Source organism: Notolepis coatsorum, assembly GCF_963971535.1.
Source record: "Notolepis coatsorum genome assembly, chromosome: 3".
Taxonomy (NCBI): Eukaryota; Metazoa; Chordata; class Actinopteri; order Aulopiformes; family Paralepididae; genus Notolepis; species Notolepis coatsorum.
The window spans coordinates 14,820,693-14,847,880 of NC_140167.1; the positions used below are offsets into that span (position 1 = coordinate 14,820,693).

Below are 27,188 nucleotides of genomic sequence, written 5' to 3' on the forward strand. Positions count from 1 at the left end.
TTAACACTTTCACTACCACACTACAGAAGGTTACCCTTTCACTACCACACTACCAAAGGGTTAACACTTTCACTACCACACTACAAAGGGTTAACACTTTCACCATCAACCATGTTAAAATGACTGGTCTACATGCTAAAATAATAGCTCTACATTCTGACAGCCATCACTGATATAGAGTGTTAGGTCAGTAACATGGGTCTCCCAGTCCCTCCTGCTCTGCAGTAAAAGTAAAAAATAACATTTCTGGTATCCCGTTTCCACTTTATCCAATCAGAATAGACACTGCAAAACAAGAACATTTATAAAAACTAGATTCAAGAAAATATATGCTCGAAATAAATAAAATAATCTGCCAGTGCAGTAAGCAAATTTGGCTTGGTAAGATTCCTTGAAACAAGTAAAAATAGCTAGGGTTTTCTCTTATAAAGTGCGACGGGATACCAGAAAATGTATTTTGTGTTTACTGCAGAGCAGGAGGGACTGGGAGACCCATGTTACTGACCAGAGCTATTTAACACTTATTTTTAACAACAAAAGAAACCACTTACAACATCTTTAAGTGCAGTTATAGTTGTAAGTACCGGTATATAGTAAACGGCCGTTAGGTTGTAAGTATATACTAAACGGCCGTTAGGTCATATCAGTCGCGGCAGAAGGATTAGGCTTTACATTTCACAGTGATTGTGAAATGAAAACAACTGGATGGCATTGAATTAATCAATGCTTCATTGTTTGCATTTGTGCCGGGGGCATCAGCCGTCTCTGGGATGAGCAAACAGTGGTGTACCTTCAACCTGCCCTCTCCTCCCTCCTGGGGTTTTGACAGGAGGTCGTGTCTGGTGTGATGTGCCAGTGGCTGCGGGGGAAACGCGTCTCCAGCATCAAGACGGTGGCGTGGATGATCACCCTGAGCGACGCCGTGCACAACTTCATCGACGGCCTGGCGATCGGCGCCTCCTTCACGGTGTCCGTGCTGGCGGGGTTCAGCACGTCCATCGCCATCGTGTGCGAGGAGTTCCCCCACGAACTGGGTGCGTGGTGGTCCCTCTTTTCTTTCTTTTTTGTATAATATTTTATTCTTGGGGGGGGGGGGGCTCGGTGGCACACCACGTTAAAGGAACACGCCAACATTTGGGGAAATTAGCTTAACGTCTTCTCCAGAGAGAGACAAGAAGATAGATACCAGTTTCCGCTCTGTGCGTTCAGTAGAAAGCTATCTGGCTGCATGGTAGCCTAGCTTAGCACAATGGATGGAAGCGGACACCTCTCCCGAAGGCTACCCGTACATGTCCGCTTCCATTCATTGTGCTAAGCTAGGCTAACATGCAGTCAGATAGCTTTCTACTGAACGCACAGAGATTCCCAAAATGTTGGCGTGTTCTTTTAAAAGTCAAGTCAAGTCAGCTTTATTTTTATAGCACATTTACAGTGACTAAAAGCCAACCAAAGTGCTTCACAGGTAGGACATAATAAAAACACATAGAATGCAGTAACAAGTAAAATACCGTATACTAAAATGACAGAAACAGGTATTGTACATTTAAGAAAACAAGAGCAAGGTGCAATATAAAAGAGACAAGAAAATAGATAAAAAGTCCAGAGTAACAGCAAACATAGTGTACAAGTGGCAGGCTAAATCTGGTCAAAGGCCAGGGAAAAAAGCAATTTAAAAGCCTTTAGGCTCTGGGCAGATCTTATGTGGGGGGGGGGGGGGGGGGGGCTGTTCCAGAGCCGGGGGGCAGCAGCAGCGAAGGCTCTGTCTCCCCCCTCGTTTTGAGCCTGGTCCTGGGCACCTCCAGCAGCAGCTGGTCAGCAGACCTTAGGGCTCTGGATGGGATGTGGTGGTGCAGGAGCTCAGCCAGGTACAGTGGAGCCAGCCCATGTAGTGCTTTAAAAACAGTCAGCAATCATTTAAAATCAATGCGGAAACGGACGGGGAGCCAGTGTGGAGTGAAGCCAGGACTGGTGTAATGTGGTCACGTTTTTTGGTACCAGTGAGAAGACGGGCAGCAGCATTTTGGCGACGGAGCAGCGACTGGTCAATGCCAACATACAGCGCATTACAGTAATCCAGCCGGGGTCGAAATGAAGGCATGGATCACCCTCTCCAGAATCTTCTGAGAGAGGTATGCTTTGGTCTTAGCCAGGAGTCTGAGGTGGAAAAAAACTGGTTTTAACCACCGAGCTAACCTGTTTATCAAATTTAAAAGTACTGTCAAAGATTACTCCAAGGTTTCTGACAGATGAGCTTTTAAGACGCATAGCCTACTGCACAATCAAAACGTCCTGGGTTCGAATCTGGCCCAGGACATGTGTTGCATGTCCTCCCTTCACCCAATTCTTTCCTCTCTCTGACTGTCCTGTCTATAATAAAGCATAAAATACCCTAAAATATATATATTTTATTCTTATTTATTTATTTATTTTTAAACCAACTTAGTATATTGCACTTATATTTCCCATATTGTATTTCACTTTTTAAAAGCATTTAAGATGTTGTTATGATCTTAATTTGACCTGTAGTAGTAGTCTCCCCACATGCTTTTGGACGAGAGGAATTTCAACATCCATACACTAGATCTTGTTTATCCAAAGCAGCTGTCGATAGGGGGGCAATCATTTCTTCTTTACTGCCTCGACCCTTTGGCTCATCCGCTTCTCTTTCTCTCCCCCTACAGGCGACTTTGTGATACTGCTGAACGCCGGCATGAGTGTTCCTCAGGCCATCTTCTTCAACATGATGTCGGCCATGGCCTGCTACCTTGGCCTCGTCTTCGGCATCCTGCTCGGCAGCAACTTTGCCCCCAACGCCATCTTCGCCATCGCCGGCGGCATGTTCCTGTACATTGCTCTCGCTGACATGGTGAGTCACTCCGTTCCATCTGAGTGCCAGTGTTTTCCATACACACTGTGATGATCCACCACAATATCGGGACCGGCCCACCACAAATAGATTCCCCAAAGACTGTAGGGGTGTGGCCCTCTTTTAGTTGATAAGTCGATTGGTTAGTCTTAGTCAACCAAGGCTTATGCTTTTTTTTCCTTCATACTGAATTAGATATTTTCTGAAGAATGATAAGAATATCTCCGGTAACGTGGGATTTAAAGAGGTATTTATGCGCAACAGCACGTGGGAAATGCAATTTTACTGATTTGTCGACTAAATAGATTACGGTAATCGATTTTCAATTTGTGAATATAAATTTTTTTTTACATTTTCATTTAGTCATTTAGCTGATGCTTTTATCCAAAGCGACTTACAAGTTTTGTACAACAAGACAGCAGGAAGGGTACAACTCTATCAGCTGTGTAACAATGTTCATCAAAGTGTTGAGTGCTATAGTGTAGGTTAGTATATTAGGACAAGTGCATGACAGTAATATGAGCAAGTCTGGCCTTAATAAGCTAAATGAGACTGAGAGATAGGACTCTAGTGATGATGTCATCGAGAGACAGGCTATTTATAGATATTGATTTAACTGTCGAAGATCATTGAATTAGCACTATGTCAATTCTCCCATTAAAGGTATAGTTCAGAATTTTGGAACCCTGGCCCTATTTCTTACTTACCAATAAAGTTCTTTCTCAGCACAATCCATGCTGTTCCTCATACAAGCTTCTATCCCCAGGCCATCAGGCTGCTAAACGAACAATGAACACTACACAACAACAACCACCAAACGCACATAGCACACACATCCACACGCACACACTCACTTTAAACAAACACACTGTAGCACCCACTCTACACACTTTATAGCACACACTCACTTTAAACAAACACACTGTAGCACCCACTCCCCACACTTTATATTTATTGATGAAGGATTGCACTACAACTCGTACACCTTACTGTAAATTGTACCTAAATTGTACCTCATCCCATTTCTGCTTTGCACTATATAGTACTGTACATTAGTACACTGCATAGTATTGTATATTATATGGTAACTCAGTTACGTCCATTCTGCATCGAACATTGTACATATGTCTATACTGAACACTGTGACCTCATTTTCTACTTCTAAATTACATGCTATACTATGTTATTTGATACTATCTTGTCTAGCACAGTCTCTGGAGCGTAACAGTAAGAAGCATTTTGTATGAAAGTATTCTGTACTTCTGTATGACAACTATTAAAGAAACTTGAAACTTGAAACTTGAACTAGCTCTGGACAAACCAATGCAAACTCAATGGGGTCGAGCTCCTATCTGTACAATGTAACCCAAATGATTTGTAAATGCTGACTAAGGCTCACTGAAATCTACTCTGTGTGCTCTGTGGAGTAAATTTCAGCGAGCCTCAATCAGCTTGTACAGACAGGAACTTGAACCCATCGTCTTTGCATTGGTTCGGGGCCTCATATGGTATGAAGAACCGCATGGATTGTGCTGAGAAAGGACTCTCACCAAAGATAGTAGATAAGAAAAGATAGCGCATTCAAAGCAGCGTCAGTGGGGTAAGATTGCCTGAAGGTCTCCTAAGTGGGCGGGACCTTTACACTATTGCTATCGCTATTCGTTCACTGTGAAATCGCTGGTCTCCTAAGGGGGGCAGTAAGCCAGCCAATGCCGTGCCTTGTGTAGCTCACGTGGTGAATTACAGGAAATGACTTTGTTTCTGATTCTACCAATGAGCATCATCATTGAAATAGGGCAACCGGGCTTCCCTGCCCCAGCCTGCCACCACTGCAATTAACCCAACGACATGTAAGAAACACTGGTGGGAATATACATGCAGTTCTTTCTCAGGAAAGCCATGGAGTATTACTCTAACTACACACCCTCAAGACCCCTCCGCTCTACATCCTCTGGCCGCCTCAGACCCACTCCTATCCGAGCTCTGGGAGGGTCATCAAAGAGAAGCCGCCTATTCTCGGTCCTCGGTCCTCGCTCCACAATGGTGGAATGAACTTCCCACCACAGTTAGGACAGCCGAATCCCGACCAAACTTTTACTGTCGACTATAAACACACTTCTTCAATACATTTCTGGAAAAAATTTAAACACTAACCTTCTTACTGTCCTATACTACCATGCACTCCTCCTACTATACTGATAATATGTCTTATGTCTATGCACTCAATACAGCAGCACCCAAGTTTCAGCACTGTTTGATCATTGTTACTCAGCTGAAAGAGTTGTACACTTCCTGCTGACTAGCGTCAGCTAAATGACCAAATGTAAATGTATTACTGTGTAGAGTATTACTGATTACTGTCCTGAGAATAGTATTGACTGTATTGACTTTCAGGAGACGCAGTTTTTTTTTTTATCTGATAGGAGTGAGATATTCGCTTAAAGGGGCACTTCGCCAAAAACCAATGCTGATTTATTTTGCTCATAATCTCACACGCATTCAAAACATTTAAAACCGTTTTGCATGTGTTTATTTAGTATGACAGTTATTGAGAATAAATTTGTTTGAATTTGGACACCGGTGATGTCATCGGGGACAATGATCCTTGTGTTAATTGCAGCTCAATGAAATGATAAAGGCAGCAGTCCCGATAAGAGAAGGTGTTGCTATTTTCTCATCTACATCATCACACAGAGGTCTAGTTAACGCAACACAAAGATTCAATGTCCCCGATGACATCACATCAAACTCATTTACTCACATCAACAGTCAAACTAAATTAATGTGTGCACAATGGTTTTGGGATGTGTGTGAGATTATTTCTTTCTTTTTTTCTTGATTTCTTTCTTTTTTCTTACTTTCTCTAACCCCCTCTCCTACACATACTTGTGAAAATCCAAAAGAAAGTAAAATTCAAAGATCAAAGAAGATTATTAACACTATAGGGACCAGCCACGAGTTAACTCGTGTTTCGGTGCCATGCGTTGTGGACCAGAGCCACGAGTTAACTCGTGGCAAGTTGTTATTGTTTTATTCCATATTAATAACGCTATTAACGTCCGCGATCGACTTGCAGGACCTATCTGCATATTTGATTTTCGAAACATGCAATACCGGCCAGATCCGTTTCATATGAGCCTCGATCCCAAACGAACACCCTCCATCTTTGATCCCGTTACCGAACGCAGTTTTCAGCCCGGAATAATGGGATTTATGATCAACCAATGGACATATCGATCTACCAGATTCCGATGACTAATGACAAAATGCTGCCGGCGATCACATGGGCTGACGGTAGGATACTATTCCCCCAAATTACAGCTGGATTGGACATTGTTTTAAAACGCAACGTGATCGATCAGTGAAAATGGCTAATTGAACACACACTTTATTGCTAATCAATAATAGTAATCGGCGTCGCCCGCCGCCCCCATTTCATCCATAGATGCTCTGTAATAGTCCGGATGCTACGCAGTTTGTTTTATTTCATTCGTATATATACAGCAGAAATGGCGTTTGATATAACGTGACTAGCCTTTAGCCTATTATCTAGCTCCCCAGAAAAAAGACTAGGCGAAAACTGCGATAAACCTTATATTCACGGCGCTATAAAATGACAACCAACAGATGGATTTTTATTTTCTTTAAGCCATTATGAAGGCACGGTTTATGCACTCAAGTGACAATGAGAATGGACAGATAGCAATACGATAAAGTATATATATAGCTGTTAGAAAGTACATCGGTTTGTTGACAACGCTCGGTCCTCTGGCCTATAAATCGGCGCGGGACGCTGGTCGTCAATGTGTTCATTACTGTATCTATAGCTCAAGTCATTCCACAACATCACAAACAACAATAACAATAACAAACAGGATCTCACTTCCTTTTACAACTGCCTCTTTTTCATGGGGAACAACACACCACTTCTCCCTATAGATAACTAGTGAACTACGATTACTCTGCTGCTTTACTGTGGATTATATAATGATATCGGGGATCAACTGTTCACACAATGTTCCACTCAAAAGTCTTATTGATCTCGAGTGTGTGAAGTTTTATCTGGTAAAAAAAAAGGGGGGAATATAATTGCTTGCTAAAGCCTGGTACCTCATTGACCAACATGGATGTTTTTAAATTTTGTTTTATATAAGTGCCTGAAACTTCTGTCTTTTAATGTTTTTGTTTGTTAATTTTGTTTCTGCTTCTTTTCGTGGTATTCCTGAATTTCCCCAAGGGGATCAATAAAGGAATATCTTATCTTATCTTATTTCGTGGATAATAGCGTTTTGATATAGTCTAAATTGTAAATTGTATTTTATTTGTTCATGTTTAGTTTAGTGATCTACAAATTTTTCCCCCTCTGATTTCTTGTTGTTCGTATTTGTATCTTTGTTCTGACTCTTTATTAAACGTCTCCTTCACCGTCGTCTTCTTCGTCATCTCCATGTTGTTGTCTCTGAACATGTTTTTTAAGTAAATAAACACGTTATGTATGTCGGTCTTGTTTTTCAGTTCCCAGAGATGAACAACATTATGCGGATGCAAGAAAAGACGTGTGACAAGGTCGTCTTCTTCCTCATCCAGAACGCGGGGCTGATGTCCGGCTTCGCCATCATCCTGCTCATCACCATGTACGCTGGGAGTATAAACCTGGGTTAGAGCGAGAGAGAGAGAGAGAGGCGCTGGAAAAGAAAGAAAAAAATAGCATTTGAACAGAGAGATTTTTATGCGCTGCTTTCAGTCCGCTGACAGTAGCCTTTTGTTGGGAAGGAAGTGAATGTAAACGTCCTTGTTTTGTACAAATGATTTTTTAATAATAATATTAATAATAATAATAATAATAATAATAATAGTTTTCTATCTTTGACTATCACTGTAGCTGAAGGCTTACTCCAAAAAGGGATAATATTTACAATATTTTGGTGTCTGGAATAAAGATTTGTTTTGAGTACAACTTTTAAATAAATTATTTTTTCAGTCTCTATTGTGGACTATAGTGTTGTTTTACTGTGATTGATTGATTGATTGGTTGAAAATTTTATTAACAGATTGCAGAATGGGTACAATACAGTACAGCTCAATACACACAATTGTTAAGGGGATGTAGACCAGAGAAAAACGTTCGTCTTGTTTACATCAGGGTCCCCCATTTTAAATTCATCATAACATACATGACATACAGATAGACAGTACTGCTACATCTATACATTTATGACATACTGATCTACAACTACAGTACTGTTTGTGATACAAAAATAGTCTAAAAAAGAGAGTATATACATTTGAGGTTGTTATATGTTTGGTCTTGGCTTGTTATATTGTAATAACAAGCACTGACTGACTGTTTATGGCTAAACATGTTTTGTCATGATGTTTATTTATCAGTATCTGTGTCGCCCCGACCTTTGCGTTTTGGCTCGAGCGTCAGTTTAACGTGAACCAGGCTAACGTCCAATCAACGACACGGATTCCCTAGAACCAGGAAGTGGCCTGAGCGTCAGTTAAACGTGCACCAGGCTAACGTCCAATCAGCGACACGGATTCCCTAGAACCAGGAAGTGGTCGAAAAAGAAGAAACGAAAAGAAGAGGCGCATGTGACACGAATTTGACTACAAGCAGAGTATATTATATTGCCGACCGCGTACAACAGACGTCTGATAAGTGTCGAGCCGAACCAAAAACAGGTTAGTCTCTTTGTTTACATCATTTATATTCCAGCAGCAGCTCCGATTGAACCTTAATAACAGAAGAAGGTCAGGGGGGTTACTTAGGCAGGATGGTTAGGCTTATCATGCTAGGCTATCTTTTAATCCGTCACTTAAGTTTGTATACTAAAGCAGTGGCGAGATATGTTGAGTCAAATGTGTTGCTTGTAATATTGCCTAATGTAAGTGAGTGTTTATTGTGTTTAATGACGTTAGCTTGTGGTCTTACTCTTAACGTCTGTATTTTGCACTATTGACTGGGTAGCTAACGTTAGCCAGCTTATTAGCAGCCAATTAGGGTAGCGTTGACGTTTAAACCATTACTTTTAAATGCATTCTTCTTAGTGCCTTCTATAGACTCCAGTGACACTGACATTGATAAATGTCTCATGTTTGGGTTCATTAAAGGTTCAGGCTTATAATATTATATTGGGGGCATAGAAGCTGATCTCTATACATTGCAATTGGAACTTCACCCTGGAGCAGTAATCAGTGCTGTAAATATTTAAAGGTAGAATCTAATATAATGCCGTCAAACAAGCGACCTCATGGCGCGTTATTCAATTGTTTTGCTTTGTTCTGACTGTGGCTTGAACTTGAAGTTTAGTAACGTGACCTCTCTTGGAAGAGCCTGAGGCGTGGCCACCAGTAGCTACCTACCCCTCCCCTCTCCCCACCAAACAAAGCACAATAATAACAAAAGGGGCTCTTTTGCCTAGAGGTGGCTGTTTGACGACATTACAAATTTGACCTCTAAGTTAACTGTACTTCTAGACTGAGTAACCTGGTCCCCGTGCGAGCGCGGTGGTCTGCCAGCTCTCACAGTTGTCTCACTGTTGTATCAAAAGGCAGCGCCGCATCATCATGGTCAACCTTCAGATCCGGCGGTATCGGGAGGACGATGACGAGGCGGTGAAGGAGATCTTCACGCTGGGGATGAGCGAGCACGTGCCCTCGTCCTTCGTGCACCTCCTGAAGCAGCCGCTGACCCAGATGGTGTTGATGTGCGTGTTCTGCGCCCTGCTCGCCAGCTCCAAGTCCTTCCTGCTCCCCATCCTGGCCGTCACCCTCCTCCTGGCCGGGGCGCGCCACTTCGTCGGCATCATATTCACCACCTACATCGACACCACCCTCAAGAAGGACCTGAACCACATCCGGGAGACCTACCTGGAGCACAAGGACACGTGCTTCTGGGTGGCGGAGAGCGAGGGCCGGGTGGTGGGCACGGTGGCCTGCCTGCCGGCCGAGAACGCCCCCGGGTGCCTGGAGCTGAAGCGGATGTCGGTCCTGCGCACCTACCGCGGCCAGGGCATCGCCAAGGCTCTGTGCCGGATGGTGGCGGACTTCACCCGGGAGAGGGGCTACCCGGCGGTCGTCCTGTACACCTCCGTGGTGCAGACGGACGCGCAGCGGCTGTACGAACACATGGGCTACACTAGGATACGGGAGTTTGTCATTCCCGAGCTCGTGGCCAAAATCACAAACTTCAAGCTGGTCGAGTACAGACTGGATTTAAAGCAGGATGAGGGAAAGGATTGAATTGATTGACTTGAAAGGGAAACGCGCCGCACACACAGAACGCCCACGCAATACACACTGACAGATGGGTGAACAATCCAGAAACACCCCGCAGACATTAACATACACACAGACACACTCAGCAGATGGATTAACAGCTTTATTTTGTTGTACACACACAAACACATACATAGGATCAATGGGTGTTATGATCTGTTACAGTTCTGTACTCATTATCATTCTCCTGCGTATTGTTGATAATATGTACTAAAACATTTCTAGGAACATGCCAACTTTTGGGGAAATTCTCTTACTCTCTTCTCCAGAGTCGGACAAGAAGATGGATATCAGCTTCCTCTCTGTGTACGTTCTGTAGAGTGATCCGGTGGCACGCTAGCCTAGCTTACCTTAGCGGCTAGCCGCTCCCCCCCCCACTTCCAGTCATTGTGCTAAGCTAGGCTAGCGAGCCACCGGTTCTCTTTATTGAACGCACAGAGAGGAAATTGATATCTATCTTCTTGTCTGACGCTTCCTGTCTGACTCTGGAGAAGACGATAAGCGAATTTGCCCAAAAAAAGTTGGCGTGTGTTCCTTTAAGGGCTGTAAGAGTCTGTTTCATGTGGTTTAATTTACTCAAAGGGTCATTTAATTATTGTTTTGATTTTGTTTAATTGTTTAATTATTTAAGTAATTTCATTCCTGCCGACTGGACACTTTAGAATAAAGTGTTTGTAGCTCAAGTAAGTAGTCTCCCCTTCTTTTTGTGATACGATACTACGACATGGAAAGTTGTGCTGAATTTCTATAAAGTGTATTTCTTATAGTAACTTTTTTTAGTGTTATACACTCAACCTGAAACAAAATGGCATGATCCACCAAGAAAACAAAAAGTGAGAAAAAACGTTAGTTGTAAATGAAGCCTTGAGTCGAATGACTATATTAAGAATGTAAATCTTTATTCATAAAGCATGTTTCATTATATCTGAGTAACAAAGTACTTGACAAAATGTGTCATTTTCATTTTGTATTTATTTTTTGGTTATTGGTTAGCCAAAATTGTGTCCTCATTCCAAATCAAATAGTGTGTGAATGTAACCCCCCCCCCCTTGAAAACACACAACCTCTGATATCTTCCACAGGGAATGTTCAATGACTGTAATGCATCTGAAAATGACTGTATGAGTGTGTAAAATATATATTTCAATGGTCAATCTGTCTACAAGATTCAATCATATATAACCAAAGAAAAGGGACCGTTTCTACTCTTTTACTTGGCTGTGCTAGTAGTGAGCTCCCCTCTTCTCCTCAGGTGTCTCGGACGACTATCAGATGGCCAACTTTCAGATCCGTAAATACCAGGACCGGGACTATGACGTGGTCCGGGAGGTGTACTCCACGGGTTTTGGCGAGCACCTGAATGCCGTGTGTGTTCAGGCACTCAAGCGGCCCTGGGTCCAACTCACCTTGATCGGCTTCCTCTTGGCAGTCAAAACGTCCTCCGGATCCCTCGCGGCCTCACTAATAGCCGCCGGCCTCCTGTTGCTGGCGGCGCGGGAGGGAGTCCGGTACCTGTTCAACCGAGGGATCCAACTTGGCCTCAGAGAGGACCTCCTGGACATCCGAACTAGCTACATGCGGGACGGACAGGTCTCCTGTTTCTGGGTGGCGGAGAGCCAGGGGGGCGTCGTGGTGGGCACCGTAGCTATCCTCCCTTGCTGCACGCAAGCGGGAGCCTGGGAGCTGAAGCGGATATCGGTGAGGAGGGAGTTCAGGGGGCTGGGGGTGGCCAAAGCTCTGTGTCGGACGGCTCTCGAGTTCGTCTCTGGGCGCGGCGTGGAGGACGTGGTGCTGTACACCTCCATGCTGCAGACGGATGCTCATAAGTTGTACCACAGCGTGGGGTTCTGCAAAATTGATGAATTTGTTTGGCCCTCCCTGCCGGCCAAGCTGATCGGTTTCATGGTGTTTAAATATGGATACAAGGTGGCTCGGCTAGACGGTCGACCTGGGGATACGTGAATTTTTTCCGAATGAATTGTTTTGATTCTGTTCCAGATAGAATTATTTTCACAATTGATTGATTGAAAATGTTATTAACAGATTGCAGAATGGGTACAGTACAGTACAGCTCAATACACACAATTGTTAAGGGGATGCAGACCAGAGAAAGACTTTCATCTTGTTTACATCAGGGTCCCCCATTTTCAATTCATCATAACATATATGACATACAGATAGACAGTACTGCTACATCTATATATTTATGACATACCAGATTTACAAATACAGTACTGTTTGTGATACAAAAAGAGTCTAAAAAAGAATATACATTTGACGAAGCAACTACATTGGTGGGGTGGTGTAACTACATTGGATTACCGACGAAACCTTACATGGTCCCAAGAAGAGGGTCTCGTGTATTATTGGGTTAGGACATTTACTGTACATTGGAGGGGGTTGTGTTAGGACATTTACAGGGGCCAGTTTCGAATTGCAGTCTCCCGTAGGTGTGGTTTTAAAAGTTGTCACCTGTATTTGACTAGTGACTTGTCACCTGTATTTGACTATATTATAACTTTCTTTGTCAAAATATTCACAGCATTATGTTTTAGATTTTCTGTCTTGTGTGATTACTGTATCTTCATTACTGGTTTTTTAATGTATAATATTGATGTGACTCAAAACACCACCATGCTTCACGGTTGTTACATAGTATTTACTAGCCTGCTCCTATTGGTTCAGGCATTTGAACGGCCACCACCACATACAGGATGTTGCCATATAGAATTGCATGGATGGATGATGTTGCCAAAAAGATCTGCTTGCATGGGACGGAGCTGAGCGGTGACATTTGCATTTAGTAATAACGAGGTGAGTGCATTGGCATGCAAAATATTATATACGGACACCAATAATACGCCCACGTGGAGCCATGGTGAAATGAAGGCTCATGTGTGCGTGTGTGTTTACGGTTGTGAAACGAGCACGATGAGGCTTGTTGCGGTGAAAGCAGCATGACAGGAGCTAAGGGCTAGCAGCTGATCAGGGAGTGTCCCGCTGACAGAGGAACCGCAGATCTGATTACAAAATTGCCTAATGTCATCATAAAACGCTATTTTTAGTGCTACTGGTGTGGAGGTGTGTGAAAATGTATTTCACATATAACGCATTGGAAACCGATGCGTAAAATGTGGGAGTAATTGTCTTTGATTGATTTAATTTGTCTGGAGGAAGGGGGGATTAGGAGACGGGCGGTCCACAGACCACATGGAGATGATGATCTGACTCAATTTCCCCATCATCATCAGTTCTACTCGGATTCGTGATCTCATTTGGTATTACTAGCTTTGTTTCTCCAACTCAGGACAAATTATGGACTATATAGTAGGCATGAACCACACCCATGTTAATTATATAATTATTTGTATTCTTTTTTTTAGCACATCATACCGCTATGGCTGTTTTGCATGCATCATAACGGAACAGCTCATTGTAAATAAATATATTGGGTTAATTGATGACAATGTTGTACATTTCTGTTCAGTGGGTTGTATGTTTGGACCCGCGTTGACTTAATTCTCATCGAATCCACTAGATGGAAGCAGATTGCAAAATCGAGTAGTTCCATTATAACCTCCACAACATACAGAATCTCATATCCAGTCCCAGAGAAGTATGACGACATTTTTTGCTGGAGTATATTGTGGAAGATATATTCAGGTCTAACCAACCGGTTACTCAATTTTATTTTAATAAATTGCAATCCACATAAAAGCTACATAGTTTGGGCGGCTATGTGGCGTAGTGGGCAAGGCGCTCGCCATGAAATCTGGAGACGCTGGGCTTGCCTGTTCGAGCCCAGCGCTCCACATTTGCTTTCAGTTTAGCTGGTCGTCCGTACTAATACACATTGGCCGTATTAGGGGGTGGGAAACTGATGGGTGGGGATTGGGCGTTGTGGACAGCGACTCCTACAGGTCGGTTGGTGCGCCTGCGCAGTAGAATCAGGAAGTGTCGGGGGCAGCGTGAGCCTCCCACGCGTTACTCCTCGCCACTGAGAGATCGAGCTGCGCAGGTGAAAAGATGTGACTGCTGTTACCTCAAGTACCGGAGGGGACTTGTGCTATGTATGACTTAGTCCACATTGCAGCCGGCTTGTGGGAGGCAAGAAACAGCGTTCGTGACAGGGGAGGGTTGAATTGGATGATACGAAATTGGGATGGGAGAAAATATAGAAAATGGGAGAAAAAGTGGATCAAAAAAAAAAAGCTACATAGTTTACCCCGAATATACAGTCTGCGAATGACCCACTTTTTATGTACTGTATGGGTGCAAGTATCTAGACTGAGGAATGTTTTTAAAGGTCAGGTTCGCTCATATCTCTGTGGTAAAGTGGCCAGATAGCTGTCAGGTCATACATGGATTATTGTTTTAATGATGGTATAAGAAATGTGACATTTTATGGTATTTGGTCAGGATGTTATTGTCTTGTTTTTAGATATGTAGAATATGGATTTGTTGTATTGGACCTTTGCTTTATGTGTTGTTTTATATGTTATTTGTATATGTCCTTTGGTTAGAACATCGGGGACCATGCTGGAAATAAGTGTTGTCACTTTTGCATGTCATCCCTTGGATTTGTTGTGTCTTTTTTGGATCCATAAATAAAATCAATCAAGTCCGGGGACTAGGCCTAAATATGATGAAGCTTAAAGGAACCGTTCACAGTTTTAGATATTTGATTTGTCACAAACTGTCATTTTGGCTTTTGAGATATTATTGGAAATATAATTTGTTAGCAATGCTAGTGGAATTCAATGGGATAGTGTTAGCATGTCTGAAAAATATTTTACTGGTATAGCACCAGTAAACAACTTACAAGCCATTTGTCAACATTGTTAACTAGGCTATGGAAGGACATAGGCATAAGTGTTTTTTTCCCAGAGATATGCCAATGCACCCCATTGATTTCCACTAACATTGTTAATGCCAACAATTTATACTTCCAATATCTCAAAAACCAAAACACTGCTGCCAGTGCCTTTTGGGAAGGATTAAAATGACACATCAGACCGGTGAACTGTTCCTTTAAACTTTAGCATACTAAGATGACACAATAAATGTTAAAACACTTTATAATGTGCCTAGTTGATGAGCATTCAGGCCTTGTGTTTATAAAGCTGAATATAAAGCGGTTTTAATCATAGCTTATATACCATCTAGGCTAACATGATACAGCTAATTTAGTTTTTAATGCCATTGCATATCTTTTACTGGACAGACCTTGGCTCAAATCATTCCTATTGATTTTCCAACCCCCTTAGAGACATCACTCGATAGCACAACAATGCTATGTAAAACTATATGCTACTGACAGATATTACTTTTCTAGCCGTACAGACAAGTCCCTGTAAAGACAGAATCTCCATTACAATATCATCATATACTACCTTGCTAGTCGGGTAGAAATCTCCTGGAAAGGGTGAAATGGATGCAATGTCATTCCTCCAGAGAGCCCAGAGAGTCACCTCTGTTCTGTCTTGTGCCGCTTGCACCGTTCTGGCTCTCTGCAGCAGGTGGTACCGGGCTGGGTGTGATTGATTGATTGATTGATTGAAAATTTTATTAACAGATTGCAGAATGGGTACAATACAGTACAGCTCAATACACACAATTGTTTTTTTTTATCCACTTTTTCTCCCATTTTCTATATTTTCTCCCATCCCAATTTCGTATCATCCAATTCAACCCTCCCCTGTCACGAACGCTGTTTCTTGCCTCCCACAAGCCGGCTGCAATGTGGACTAAGTCATACATAGCACAAGTCCCCTCCGGTACTTGAGGTAACAGCAGTCGCATCTTTTCACCTGCGCAGCTCGATCTCTCAGTGGCGAGGAGTAACACGTGGGAGGCTCACGCTGCCCCTGACACTTCCTGATTCTACTGCGCAGGCGCACCAACCGACCTGTAGGAGTCGCTGTCCACAACGCCCGATCCCCACCCATCAGTTTCCCACCCCCTAATACGGCCAATGTGTATTAGTACGGACGGCCAGCTAAACTGAAAGCAATGTGGAGCGCTGGGCTCGAACAGGCAAGCCCAGCGTCTCCGTCATTCGTGGCGAGCGCCTTGCCCACTACGCCACGTAGCCGCCCTAATACACACAATTGTTATGGGGATGCAGACCAGAGAAAGACTTTCGTCTTGTTTACATCAGGGTCCCCCATTTTTCAATTCATCATAACATATATGACATACATGACATACAGATAGACAGTACTGCTACATCTATACATTTATGATATACCAGATTTACAAATACAGTACTGTTTGTGTCCTGGTTAGGTTGTCCTCTCATGTGATGAGGCACCGGGCTGGGTGTCCTGGTTAGATCGTCCTCCTCTCCTGTGCCGAAGCACCGGGCTGGGTGTCCTGGTTAGATCGTCCTCCTCTCCTGTGACGAAGCACCGGGCTGGGTGTCCTGGTTAGATCGTCCTCCTCTCATGTGACAAGGCACCGGGCTGGGTGTCCTGGTTAGATCGTCCTCCTCTCCTGTGACGAAGCACCGGGCTGGGTGTCCTGGTTAGAATGTCCTCCTCTCATGTGACGAAGCACCAGGCTGGGTGTCCTGGTTAGATCGTCCTCCTCTCATGTGACGAAGCACCGGGCTGGGTGTCCTGGTTAGATCGTCCTCCTCTCATGTGACGAAGCACCGGGCTGGGTGTCCTGGTTAGATCGTCCTCCTCTCATGTGACGAAGCACCGGGCTGGGTGTCCTGGTTAGATCGTCCTCCTCTCATGTGACGAAGCACCGGGCTGGGTGTCCTGGTTAGATCGTCCTCCTCTCCTGTGACGAAGCACCGGGCTGGGTGTCCTGGTTAGATTGTCCTCCTCTCATGTGACGAAGCACCGGGCTGGGTGTCCTGGTTAGATCGTCCTCCTCTCATGTGACGAAGCACCGGGCTGGGTGTCCTGGTTAGATCGTCCTCCTCTCCTGTGACAAGGCACCGGGCTGGGTGTCCTGGTTAGATCGTCCTCCTCTCATCTGACGAGGCACTGGGGCTGGGTGTCCTGGTTAGATTGTCCTTTCTCATGTGACGAGGCAGCTCTGCTTTTGGCCCGTCTGGCTGAGCCCATCTATTTCACTCGCTATGCCTATTGCTTTTGGAGAGAGATCCCCCCCCCCCCCCCCCTCGCCGCCCTACTCTCCTCATTTGCATAGAGGGGTGCGAAGCAACTGCAGTTCTTCATTGTGTGACCCTAAATATCCTTGACTGGAACTGACTGTGTCACTGGATACTTAGGCTCTCTGTCATGTTTAGTTGCTTCTAGGCCTAGAGAACATAATTCTGGCATATTATTGACCCACTCAACCTATACAACCTGGCCTAGCCTAAGTCTTGTTGTCTAGGTATACAGGTTAGGCCTAGCCTAGTCTTGTTGTCTAGGTATACAGGTTAGGCCTAGGCTAAGTCTTGTTGTCTAGGTATACAGGTTAGACCTAGGCTAAGTCTTGTTGTCTAGGTATACAGGTTAGGCCTAGCCTAGTCTTGTTGTCTAGGTATACAGGTTAGGCCTAGGCTAAGTCTTGTTGTCTAGGTATACAGGTTAGACCTAGGCTAAGTCTTGTTGTCTAGGTATACAGGTTAGACCAAGTCTAAGTCTTGTTGTCTAGATATACAGGTTACACCTAGGCTAAGTCTTGTTGTCTAGGTATACAGGTTAGACCTAGGCTAAGCCTTGTTGTCTAGGTATACAGGTTATTCCTAGGCTAAGCCTTGTTGTCTAGGTATACAGGTTAGACCTAGGCTAAGCCTTGTTGTCTAGGTATACAGGTTATTCCTAGGCTAAGCCTTGTTGTCTAGGTATACAGGTTAGGCCTAGGCTAAGTCTTGTTGTCTAGGTATACAGGTTAGGCCTAGGCTAAGTCTTGTTGTCTAGGTATACAGGTTAGGCCTAGGCTAAGTCTTGTTGTCTAGGTAATTATACAGGTTACATTTAGTTGTCTAGGTTTTGTGGCCGATGCATTATTAGAGAGAGAGACCGATCTCATTCTCCCAAGGGCTTAGTTGACTTTTTATCCAACTGCCGAAATACAAGCCGTTTTTTTAAACGGTCCCTCTGACAGCAACCTCTATGCTGAACCATTTTACCCAGAAGCCCCTCAGCATCTGCTTCCATTGCAAAACACATGAATAGAGAGTTGAGAGTGGGAAAAAGCCCGAGCCACGCAGTTAGCTGATAATAAAAGAGTGTTAATCCTGCCCCTGCGATCTGCCAACACATCAGGCCCGGGCCTCTAATATACAACCCACAGGCCTGCGCTCACAGTGTGCTGCCGCTGCCCGCGCTGTGTCGCGGAGCCCATCACCTGGGTCCTCCTTTGTGTTCCATCACAATGAAAATGTGATCGAACTGAGCTGAACTGGGTCACATTTTCCAGTTGGAAAAAAAAGGCACCCTCCCTTTCTTAAAATTTGTTTTCCCCCCTATTCCAGGGCCGTATCTAGGTTGAATTCATCCCCGGGCTATAAGTGAGTGTAGGGCTGCAACTAATGACTATTTTGGTAGTCGACTAATCTGTCGATAATTTTTTCGATTAGTCGACTAATCGAAAAACAATTATATAAATTTTTTTTTTTTTTTTTTTTTTGCACTACCTATCTTTGTGAAAGTGGCTTCTCAGCTCTGGTCCAGCTGAAGACAGAGCAGAGGAACAGATTGGACATTGAGCATGACCTCAGAGTTGCTTTGAGACTCTTGTCAGGACCAAACAACATCCCCAGTTATCCTATTAGTTCCCCCAAACTTACTGTCGGTCTGTTATGTTAAGCTAAGAAGTCTTCAGCTGGCTGGACCAGAGCTGAGAAGCCACTTTCACAAAGATAGGTAGTGCAAAAAATAAAATTATAATATTTTTATTTTTATTTTTTTATGACTAATCGACGCAACAATTTCTCGTCAACGATTTTTTTATAATCGACATCGTCGATTATGTCGACTAATCGTTGCAGCCCTAAGTGAGTGGGTACAACAGCCCTTATGAAGTGATTTGAATTAGCCTACAGTACCGGGGGGAGAAGATACTCAATTTGTTTTTGGAACGAGACGTGGCGTTACGTAGCTGCTTGTATGATCCCAGAGCTCGTCGACAGCTATCAAAGCGCTTCAAAGGAACATCCGATCGTCGCGTCAGGGGGCCGGGAATCCGAAGATCGATTCGTTTCGCCCCATCTCCTCTTGACGGCAAGCCAGCGGGGGAAACAAGGCCCAAAAAAAAAGACACTGCATCCCTCTTTAAGTTGGTAGAATAATGCATGAGAATAATAAAGGCTTTCTTTTTTTAAGAGGCATGTAACAGGCTTTAGGACCTCGCGGTGCACCCAGGGCCTAAACCACCCTCCCTCCTGCAGAGAGCCAGTGCAGACTCTAGCGCAGTGCTGCTGCTGCCCCTCTCAGCTGATGCACTCGGAGCAGAGACCAAACCCTGCTCGTTTAGCCCCCCTTCGCTCCATTCATCCTTATCTCTGGGCCTCCGGAGCAGCCTTTTGACAGAGCGGATCCGTGGAGCACCTGGCCACAGGAGCAGGGGTCGGGAGGGAGGCGCGCTTCCGAGGGGATTTCCTCTCTGATCGGCAGCAGGGAAGGAAGGAAGGAAGGAAGGAAGGAAGGAAAAGGGAAGTTTTTTTGAAAGACCCGGCTTCTCTAAGGGGAGGATTTAGGAATGGTGTGTGATCCATAAGGAGAGAGGGGCCCCCCCTGGCAGCATCACTGAATCCCCGCCACCTTACCCTACCCTACCCTCTCCTCTCCTTGTGTCTGGCCGGCGGCCCCCCACCACCCCCCCCCCCCCCCCCCCCAATAACACGCTGTCTCAGTCAAGAGAGCCCGGCGCGGGGCTCAGCAACCCGGGGACCATGTCGTCTCAGGCGAGGAGGAACACATACACGCGGGTGAGTGTGTGTGTGTGTGTGTGTGTGTGTTTGTGTGCTCACAGACAGAGAGAGAGAGAGAGAGGTGTCTTTGTTGTGTGTGTACACATCCCAGACGGGATGATGATGAGGTTGGGCTGTTGTTAATAGAGCCAAGTTACCGCTACTGCTCGGCTCTCTGTGTGCCGGCCGGGGCTTCTCCCTGTCTATGTCTCCGCTTCACTTGGTGTCATCTGCCTCGATGTAGACGTCTAGCCTGCCCCTGCCTCTCTCTATCGGATCCAAATATCGGCCGCGTGTTCCGTCTGTCTGACCTCTTTGTTCGCCTCGGATGCCTCCTGGCTATACATTGTTGTTTTTGTTGTTGTTGTTGTTGTTGTTGTTGTTGTGACGTGGGGGTTCAGACCTCTCTGATGCTCGCCTTGAGATACAAGCTATAGATGATTATGATATAAGCTAATAATAATACGTCCCTAAGGCTATTGTTATGGATCCGAGAGAAGAACCCAGACGACTTCCTGTTTGTCATTGATTCGCCTCTGACTCAAAGCAGCGTCCCCTGTCACCACCGGGAAGGATGACATCACACTGCTTGTCCTCAGAGAGGCTACCTCCCTCCCTTTCAACTTCTTCAATCACAATGGCCAAAGTATCCCCCCCCCCCCCCCCCCCCCATAGCGACGTTAGCTCTCAGTGGCCGCCTGAGATCGTCCAAGGGGCCTCGACTGTCACTCCTCCAAAATGCCCCCCTACAGTTCATGACAGTTCAAGAATCAAGAAGAATCAAGAGGTTTATTTGTCACATACATACCAGGGCATACAGTGAAATGCGGGTGGTCATGCCCGCATTGATTGTGCAAAATACAATAATAAAATAGGAATAGAAAAAATAAAATAGGTAAGACACAAGATAGGCATGGTAAAAAAAGACATGCTAAGTTCCTGAGAAACTGGTTCCTATATACCAGGGGTCAGCAACCTTTTTGACATGGAGTGCATGTTTGAAATATAGTTGTAACTAGTGTGCCTCAACAATATTCCATGCATCGTAATTTATTTTTCTCATAATCAGGTCTTTTTAATGATAATTTTTACATTATTACATCATTATTGTTATTGTTATTATTAACAATATTATTATGATGGTTGTATCAACCCTAAATCTGAGTTGGGGGGGGGGGGGGCAATGCAATGCAGACAAACAGCTGCATACAGTGCGACCATTTCACTCACATTTGCCCATACATTTTTGGACACATCACACACCATTGGTGTGTGTACTGTACGTGTGCTGTCATAGCTCCACCTACAGGCCTAATGGAGAACACCAGGATGTGAATGGAGGGTGAATGTGAGGTATATCGTGTAAATAAGTTTTGATTGATCGCAAGACTACACTAAAGAAATATATAATAATAAGTTACCAGAACTTAAAAATATTGAGTTCAGTTACTGTGCATTAAGGTTTTCAGTTTTCAATCCATAATAAGTTAACAGAAAAATAAGTACACAACCACATTATTTCAACCTAATAAAACTATGTTTATTGTCATTGTTTTAAGAACACAAGTTGACTTGGTAATACTCACATTTTGAGTAAAAAAAAATGGCTTTTAACATGTGCAATGTTCAATGAAATAGAAAAATAAATAATACAATTTGTTGATTAATCCCACTGGTCACAATGGTGACCGTAATAATGTTTTTGTTATAAGGCTCTGCAAATGTTACTGAATGATGTAGCAATGTATTTCCAGCTAAATTGAAATAATAAACAAATAAAGGGTCTCAATTAAATATGTGGTAGTAAAAAGAACCTGTGGGAGGACTTCAACAAGATAAATGCGACAACAGTGCAAAATATTTCACTATAATATTTCAAAGCAAAAAAAAAAAAAAAAAAAAAAAAATCATTTTTTTTTTTTTTATTATGCTGCCCCCTGTGCCTATGCAAATGCCCCCGCGTGCCTAGGGTTGCCTACCCCTGCTATATACACTACTATACAATATACAATTTACAATTTTAACTCTTTAACTCCTTAAAGTATCTAAACTATACTATACAGTACCTCCTTCCTTTAAAGTGACTTTCTATTTTTTATTTTTTATCCACTTTTTCTCCCCATTTAAAATTTTTCTCCCATCCCAATTTCGTGTATCCAATTATTCCCTCCCCTGTCTTGAACGTTGCTAGACTATGCCTCCCACAGGTCGGCTGTAGTGAGGACAGAAGCCTTGCATCACGTGTCCCCTCTGGTACACGAGGAGGCAGCCTGTTGCATCTTTTCACCGCAGCAGCTCGAACTCTCAGTGGCGAGGAGTAACGCGTGGGAGGCTCACGCTGCCCCCGTCACTTCCTGCTTCCGTCGCACCGGCGTCACCAAACCGACCTGTAGGAGTCGCTGTCCACAACGTCAAATCCCCACCCACCGGCTTTCCCACCCTCTAACACTTGCCAATTGTGTTAGTATGAACGACCGGCCAGCCGGTAGCAACGCCGAGAGCTGGGCTCGAACCCAGCGTCTCCTGCGTTAGAGGCGAGCGCCTTGCCCACTGCGCCAATCAGCCGCCCGACTTTCAATTATTAAAAGTGACATTTTGTTAGGCGGTCGGGTGGCGTAGCGGAGATTGCGCTCGTCACCAATGCAAGAGGCTGCGGTCTCGACTCCCGGAGTCAACATTGCCTGCGGCTTGGGCCGACCGTCATACTAACTCGTTTGGCTGAGTTAGCGGGAGGGAAGTCGTGGGTGGTAATCTGGCATTGTGGACAGCGACGCCTACAGGTCTGGGCGCCTGCTCAGCGAAAGGCAGGAAGTGGTGAAGGCAGCGTGACCTCCCACGCGTTACACTTCACCAATGAGAGTCCTCGCTGCCAGGTGAAAAGAGAGCCGCTGGCTGTCTCCGCATGTGTCGGAGGAAGCATGTGGTAGACTTCAGGGTTCCCTTGTACCGACCAGTAGGGGGAACATGCGCACAACGACCAGGTAGGGGAGGGGGGGAATTGGCATAACGACTAAATTGGGATGGGAGGAAAAACATAGAAAATCAGGCAGAGAAAAAGAGGGGGGAAAAAAAGTGACATTTTGTTTAAAGTGATTGTTTTAGCGGTTGCCGCATGAGTGTTGTGTGTGTGTGTGTCTGTGTGTGTCTGTGTGTGCTCATGTGTACTTGTGAGTGGAGAGTTCAGTGTTCTGATGGCCTGGGGGAAGAAGCTGAGCCAGAGTCTCTCTGTTCCTGCAGCCTGTGACCGTAGGCGCTTGCCTGACCGCAGCAGCTTGAACAGGCTGTTGTTGGGGTGGTGACTGGTGAGGGTCTTTCATTATTCTGCAGGCTCTGGATCTGCACCTTCTGTTATTAGGGATGCCCCGATCACGTTTTTTGCCACCGATACGATCACCGATCGTCGTGAGCCATATCGGCCGATACCGATCCGATACCGATTGTTTTTGATTAAAAAGAAATTAAAAATTATTTTATATAATTTTTTTTATTTTATTTTTTTTTATAAAATATATATATTATATAATTAGACTTGTACTTGTATTATCTGCGAGACATCGCCACCACGCAACAAGTCAAAATGCTCGCTATCTGCAAACAGCTCCACTGTCTGTGTGTACTCTAGTAGCCTCCAGCTCCAAAAAGGATTCTCCAGCGCTGCAGCGGGACCCTATTGGTAACGTTACTGTGCTTTGGTCATTTCACATTCAGCAAGCCCTCAGCTCGAATACGCATTAAATCAATGTTATAAGACATTGATATCAAGAGCTATCTGTAGCTACTGCTAGCCGGCTAGATGACGTTAAGACAGAACTTTAGTTCAATGGGACATTTCGTTTTGAACAGTAAACTAACGTCAGCTAACGCAAGCTAACGGAGGTATGAACATGGACTACTAGACTTTCTGGATCATTTGTTGATATCAGGAGCTATCGGTAGCTAGCCGGCTAAATACCGTTAGACAATGCCTACTAAACGTGAATAGTTGACTGGGTAATTTTGTTTAAACAGTAACGATAGCTAGGTAGCTAACGTTAGCGCAGGTCGAATGCACTACAGACTCGAGCAGAGGAGCCACCTCTCAGTCCTCTTTGTTTACAAACTCTACACGGGGGCGGGCGGGGCTAGGGAGGAGGAGCAGCGGCAGTTTGCAGGTCGTGTGTGTCTGAGACAGACAGCGAGTGAGAGCTTCGCTTGATCGGTTTCCGCGATCGGCGAATATGACTCATTATCGGAATTCACAGATTGCATATTTATACTGAGTATCGGCCGATAACGATCGGTGGCCGATCGATCGGGGCATCCCTACCTGTTATATAAGTCCTGCAGGGGTGGTTAGTGCAATACCCGTAGTATGCTCTGCTGTTCATGACGTCGGCTGTATTGTTTGTGGCCCACTTCAGGCCTCGCGTGTTTGTTTTTGTAAGAGGAGAACGGCAGTCAATTATTCAGAACTGCCCTCCTCCTGGATCTCTCTCTTCCTGTGCCTTCAGCATGTGGTAAACGGGCCTGAGCATCGTGTAAAACATAATGAATGTTTCATGACACACGGGTGTGCGAGAGGGGCTCTTAAAGCTAACGCGGTCCATCCACAGCACTTAGGCCGAGGTTCCTCGCCGATATCTCGTGCAAGTTAGTCACACACAAAGTGGTTCATACTTCTGTATTCACGAATTAGGCAACGTGGCTCGTTTTTTTTCTTGCTGTCAGAGCGATTCGAAGGAGGGTCTGCGGTGAAACGGTCACTTTTTCTTTCCCTACAGGGAACAGTCTTGACCACAGAGCTGTCGGTGGGGGGGGGGGGGGGGGGGGGTGCTGTGTGGATAATATCATCGACCCGGTTGTGATTTCTGCAGAGGCTCTGGGGTCGGAGGTGGGGAGCAACTCCAGGAGTTGAGCGGAACATTTTCCTCTTTCATCATATTCATTGTAAACCATCGGATTATATACCGTATATATATATTTATTACATGGTGTTTTAACATTCGCCGAAATGCTTGATTGTGATTGGTCAATAGCCCCCGACAGCGGTGAATTATTTTTCGATAACCACCGGTGATTATTGTTTTTCGCAGCTGGAGTAATCAAGCCCCACTGACACACACTGTTTCAGTGCAATCAGACACACCTGCCGGCGATAATAATAATCACTTTATTTGGGTTGACAGAGCCACAGAACAACTGCGTCTGCATTTGATCTCGTCTTGTCGATTTTGTAAAATGAATTAGGTATATTGTTAGTAAGTTAGCCATGTACCGGTAATAAGCGGGATAATGTATAGCTATACTCGATCATCCTCGCAAAATAATTGACCTTCACTGACGTTTAAAACACCTATTTTAAACTCTGTGTCGGTCAATTATTTTGCGACAAAGACCTCGTAGCTATACATTATCCCTTACATATTTATACTTACCATATATATATATATATATCCACATCTGTCTGTACATACCTGTAAATCCGTTTACATATCTGTAGAGATACTATACCTATCTGTACATATCCCTTACCTACTCTTACTAGTTACACTGCTGGCCAATATGACTTACTACCAAATCAAATCAAAATAAAATAAAATTTATTTGTAAAGCCTGCAATCACAAGTTAATGTCCCCATGGGCCGGACAAGTCTTCTTTAAACAAGTCAAGAAGAAACATCACAATAAATCAAGAACAAAAAACCCACCATGAAATCCAAAATAAATGTAAAATAGTGTCTTTATACCTGTATCACTGACTGTACATATTAACAACTCTGCACGTATACATCTGATTAGCACTATACTCAGTAGTGCTCATTTATATATTTTATACCCAGTTTAATCACCTGTACATTGTATATTACTATTGGACTTTACTGTTACATTTGCACTCTGGTTGGACGCCAAACTTCTTTTTGTTGTACCGTACTTGTGCCGTATGATGACAATACATTTGAATCTAATCTAATCTAATCAGATTGTTACCTTTAGCCCCGATTCAATGTGGTTGAAGAACAGGATGACAACTTAGTGCAGGGCTATTCAACTAAATTGTTCAGGGGGCCACATTGTCAGAAACCCAAGGGGCCAGGGGCCGGACTGCCACGGCGCCTCCCCGTGCTATGAATATATGTACACTTGACACAACACGCAACCACATTTTCACAACTTTTATTTAACTACATTGCAAAAGTAGTATACTTTTCAAAAAAAGTGCTTCATTTATGTGCCACATCTGCAACATCTCCTGCAGAAAGTGCTTCATTTATGACTGTGCAACAACTGCAACATCTCCTCTTCAACATTTCAATATAAAAATAAAATAAAAAACAAACAAGTGCATGATGTGCATCTGAACATTCTAACATCAACACTTGAACAAAAAAACACATTTATAGTGCAGCTGAGCTTATGAAAAAGTGCTTCATGTCTGTGCAACAACAGCAAATCACAGCATCTTATTAGCACTTATTGTCCACTCTTAACTCTCAAACATCAGGGGGGGTGGGGGGCAGACAGGGCTAGCCTACATGCACACATCTAATGAGAGCGATTGCACTTCTTTGACTGGGCAATGGCAGAGAAAGAGGGTTCATAGGAAGTGAGGGCTACCCGCAAACAGTGATGCAAATGCTCATTTGTCAAGGAGGCACGTTGCTTGTTTTAATGGCATTCATGTGAGAGAAACTGGATTCACAGGTGTATGTTGAGCCAAACATTGTTAGCACAGATATTGCCAGCGTTTTTATTTTGGGGAATGTCTTGACATGAATACACTTTATCCAAAATGTTGTGGTGGATTCATTCTCAAGTGCCTGCTTCAGAGCAGATGATGCTTGCATGTCAATTATTTCAAGTTGCAGGAGACCTTCATCAATGTGAAGTGATGCAAGGAACTCTTGTCCTTTTGTGGAAATAGCAGCTACATTGGCAAATGGGTTGCTCACAAAATGCATCAATTCTCTGGACATGTCAAATTCATCAAATCGACTTGCAAAGTTTTCCCTCAATTTATCAATGAAATCTGTCATTAATTGAGTGACTTTTGGCTCAATTGTGCGTGTTAACGTTGACATGAAGAAAAAAAAGTTAAAAAAAAAATTAAAAAAAAATATTTTCTTTTATTTTTTTTTATTATCATGTAATCTTTGGCGGGCCGGTCAGAATCATCACGCGGGC

General features: G+C 44.0%; 3 protein-coding genes across 5 annotated transcripts in view; all 3 read left to right on the top strand.

Annotated features, from left to right (window-relative positions):
- The window catches only part of slc39a8 (solute carrier family 39 member 8), a 36,267-nt gene extending 28,500 nt beyond the window's left edge, over positions 1–7,767 (top strand). Inside the window, exons 6-8 of the mRNA XM_084309541.1 lie at positions 830–1,034; positions 2,682–2,866; positions 7,382–7,767. Of these exons, the coding sequence (XP_084165667.1) occupies positions 830–1,034; positions 2,682–2,866; positions 7,382–7,528 (537 nt within the window). The 3' untranslated portion in view covers positions 7,529–7,767. The remainder of the gene's footprint in view (positions 1–829; positions 1,035–2,681; positions 2,867–7,381) is intronic.
- Positions 7,768–8,430: 663 nt separating this feature from the next.
- On the top strand, positions 8,431–12,958 carry LOC311226214 (putative N-acetyltransferase camello). 3 transcript variants are annotated; one of them, XM_084311601.1, is made up of 2 exons: positions 8,431–8,554; positions 9,424–11,247. In XM_084311601.1, exon 2 carries the CDS (start codon positions 9,440–9,442, stop codon positions 10,112–10,114), a length of 675 nt encoding a protein of 224 aa, XP_084167727.1. In that variant the 5' UTR covers positions 8,431–8,554; positions 9,424–9,439; the 3' UTR covers positions 10,115–11,247. The 3 variants fall into 3 exon arrangements, with proteins under 3 accessions (XP_084167727.1, XP_084167726.1, XP_084167728.1); XM_084311600.1 differs by lacking the exon at positions 9,424–11,247 and adding an exon at positions 11,403–12,958 and having other exon boundaries at positions 8,453–8,554; XM_084311602.1 differs by having other exon boundaries at positions 8,453–8,554; positions 9,428–11,247.
- Positions 12,959–19,980: 7,022 nt separating this feature from the next.
- The window catches only part of dctn1b (dynactin 1b), a 113,582-nt gene continuing 106,374 nt past the window's right edge, over positions 19,981–27,188 (top strand). Inside the window, exon 1 of the mRNA XM_084311599.1 lies at positions 19,981–20,045. Within this exon, the coding sequence (XP_084167725.1) occupies positions 20,010–20,045 (36 nt within the window). The 5' untranslated portion in view covers positions 19,981–20,009. The remainder of the gene's footprint in view (positions 20,046–27,188) is intronic.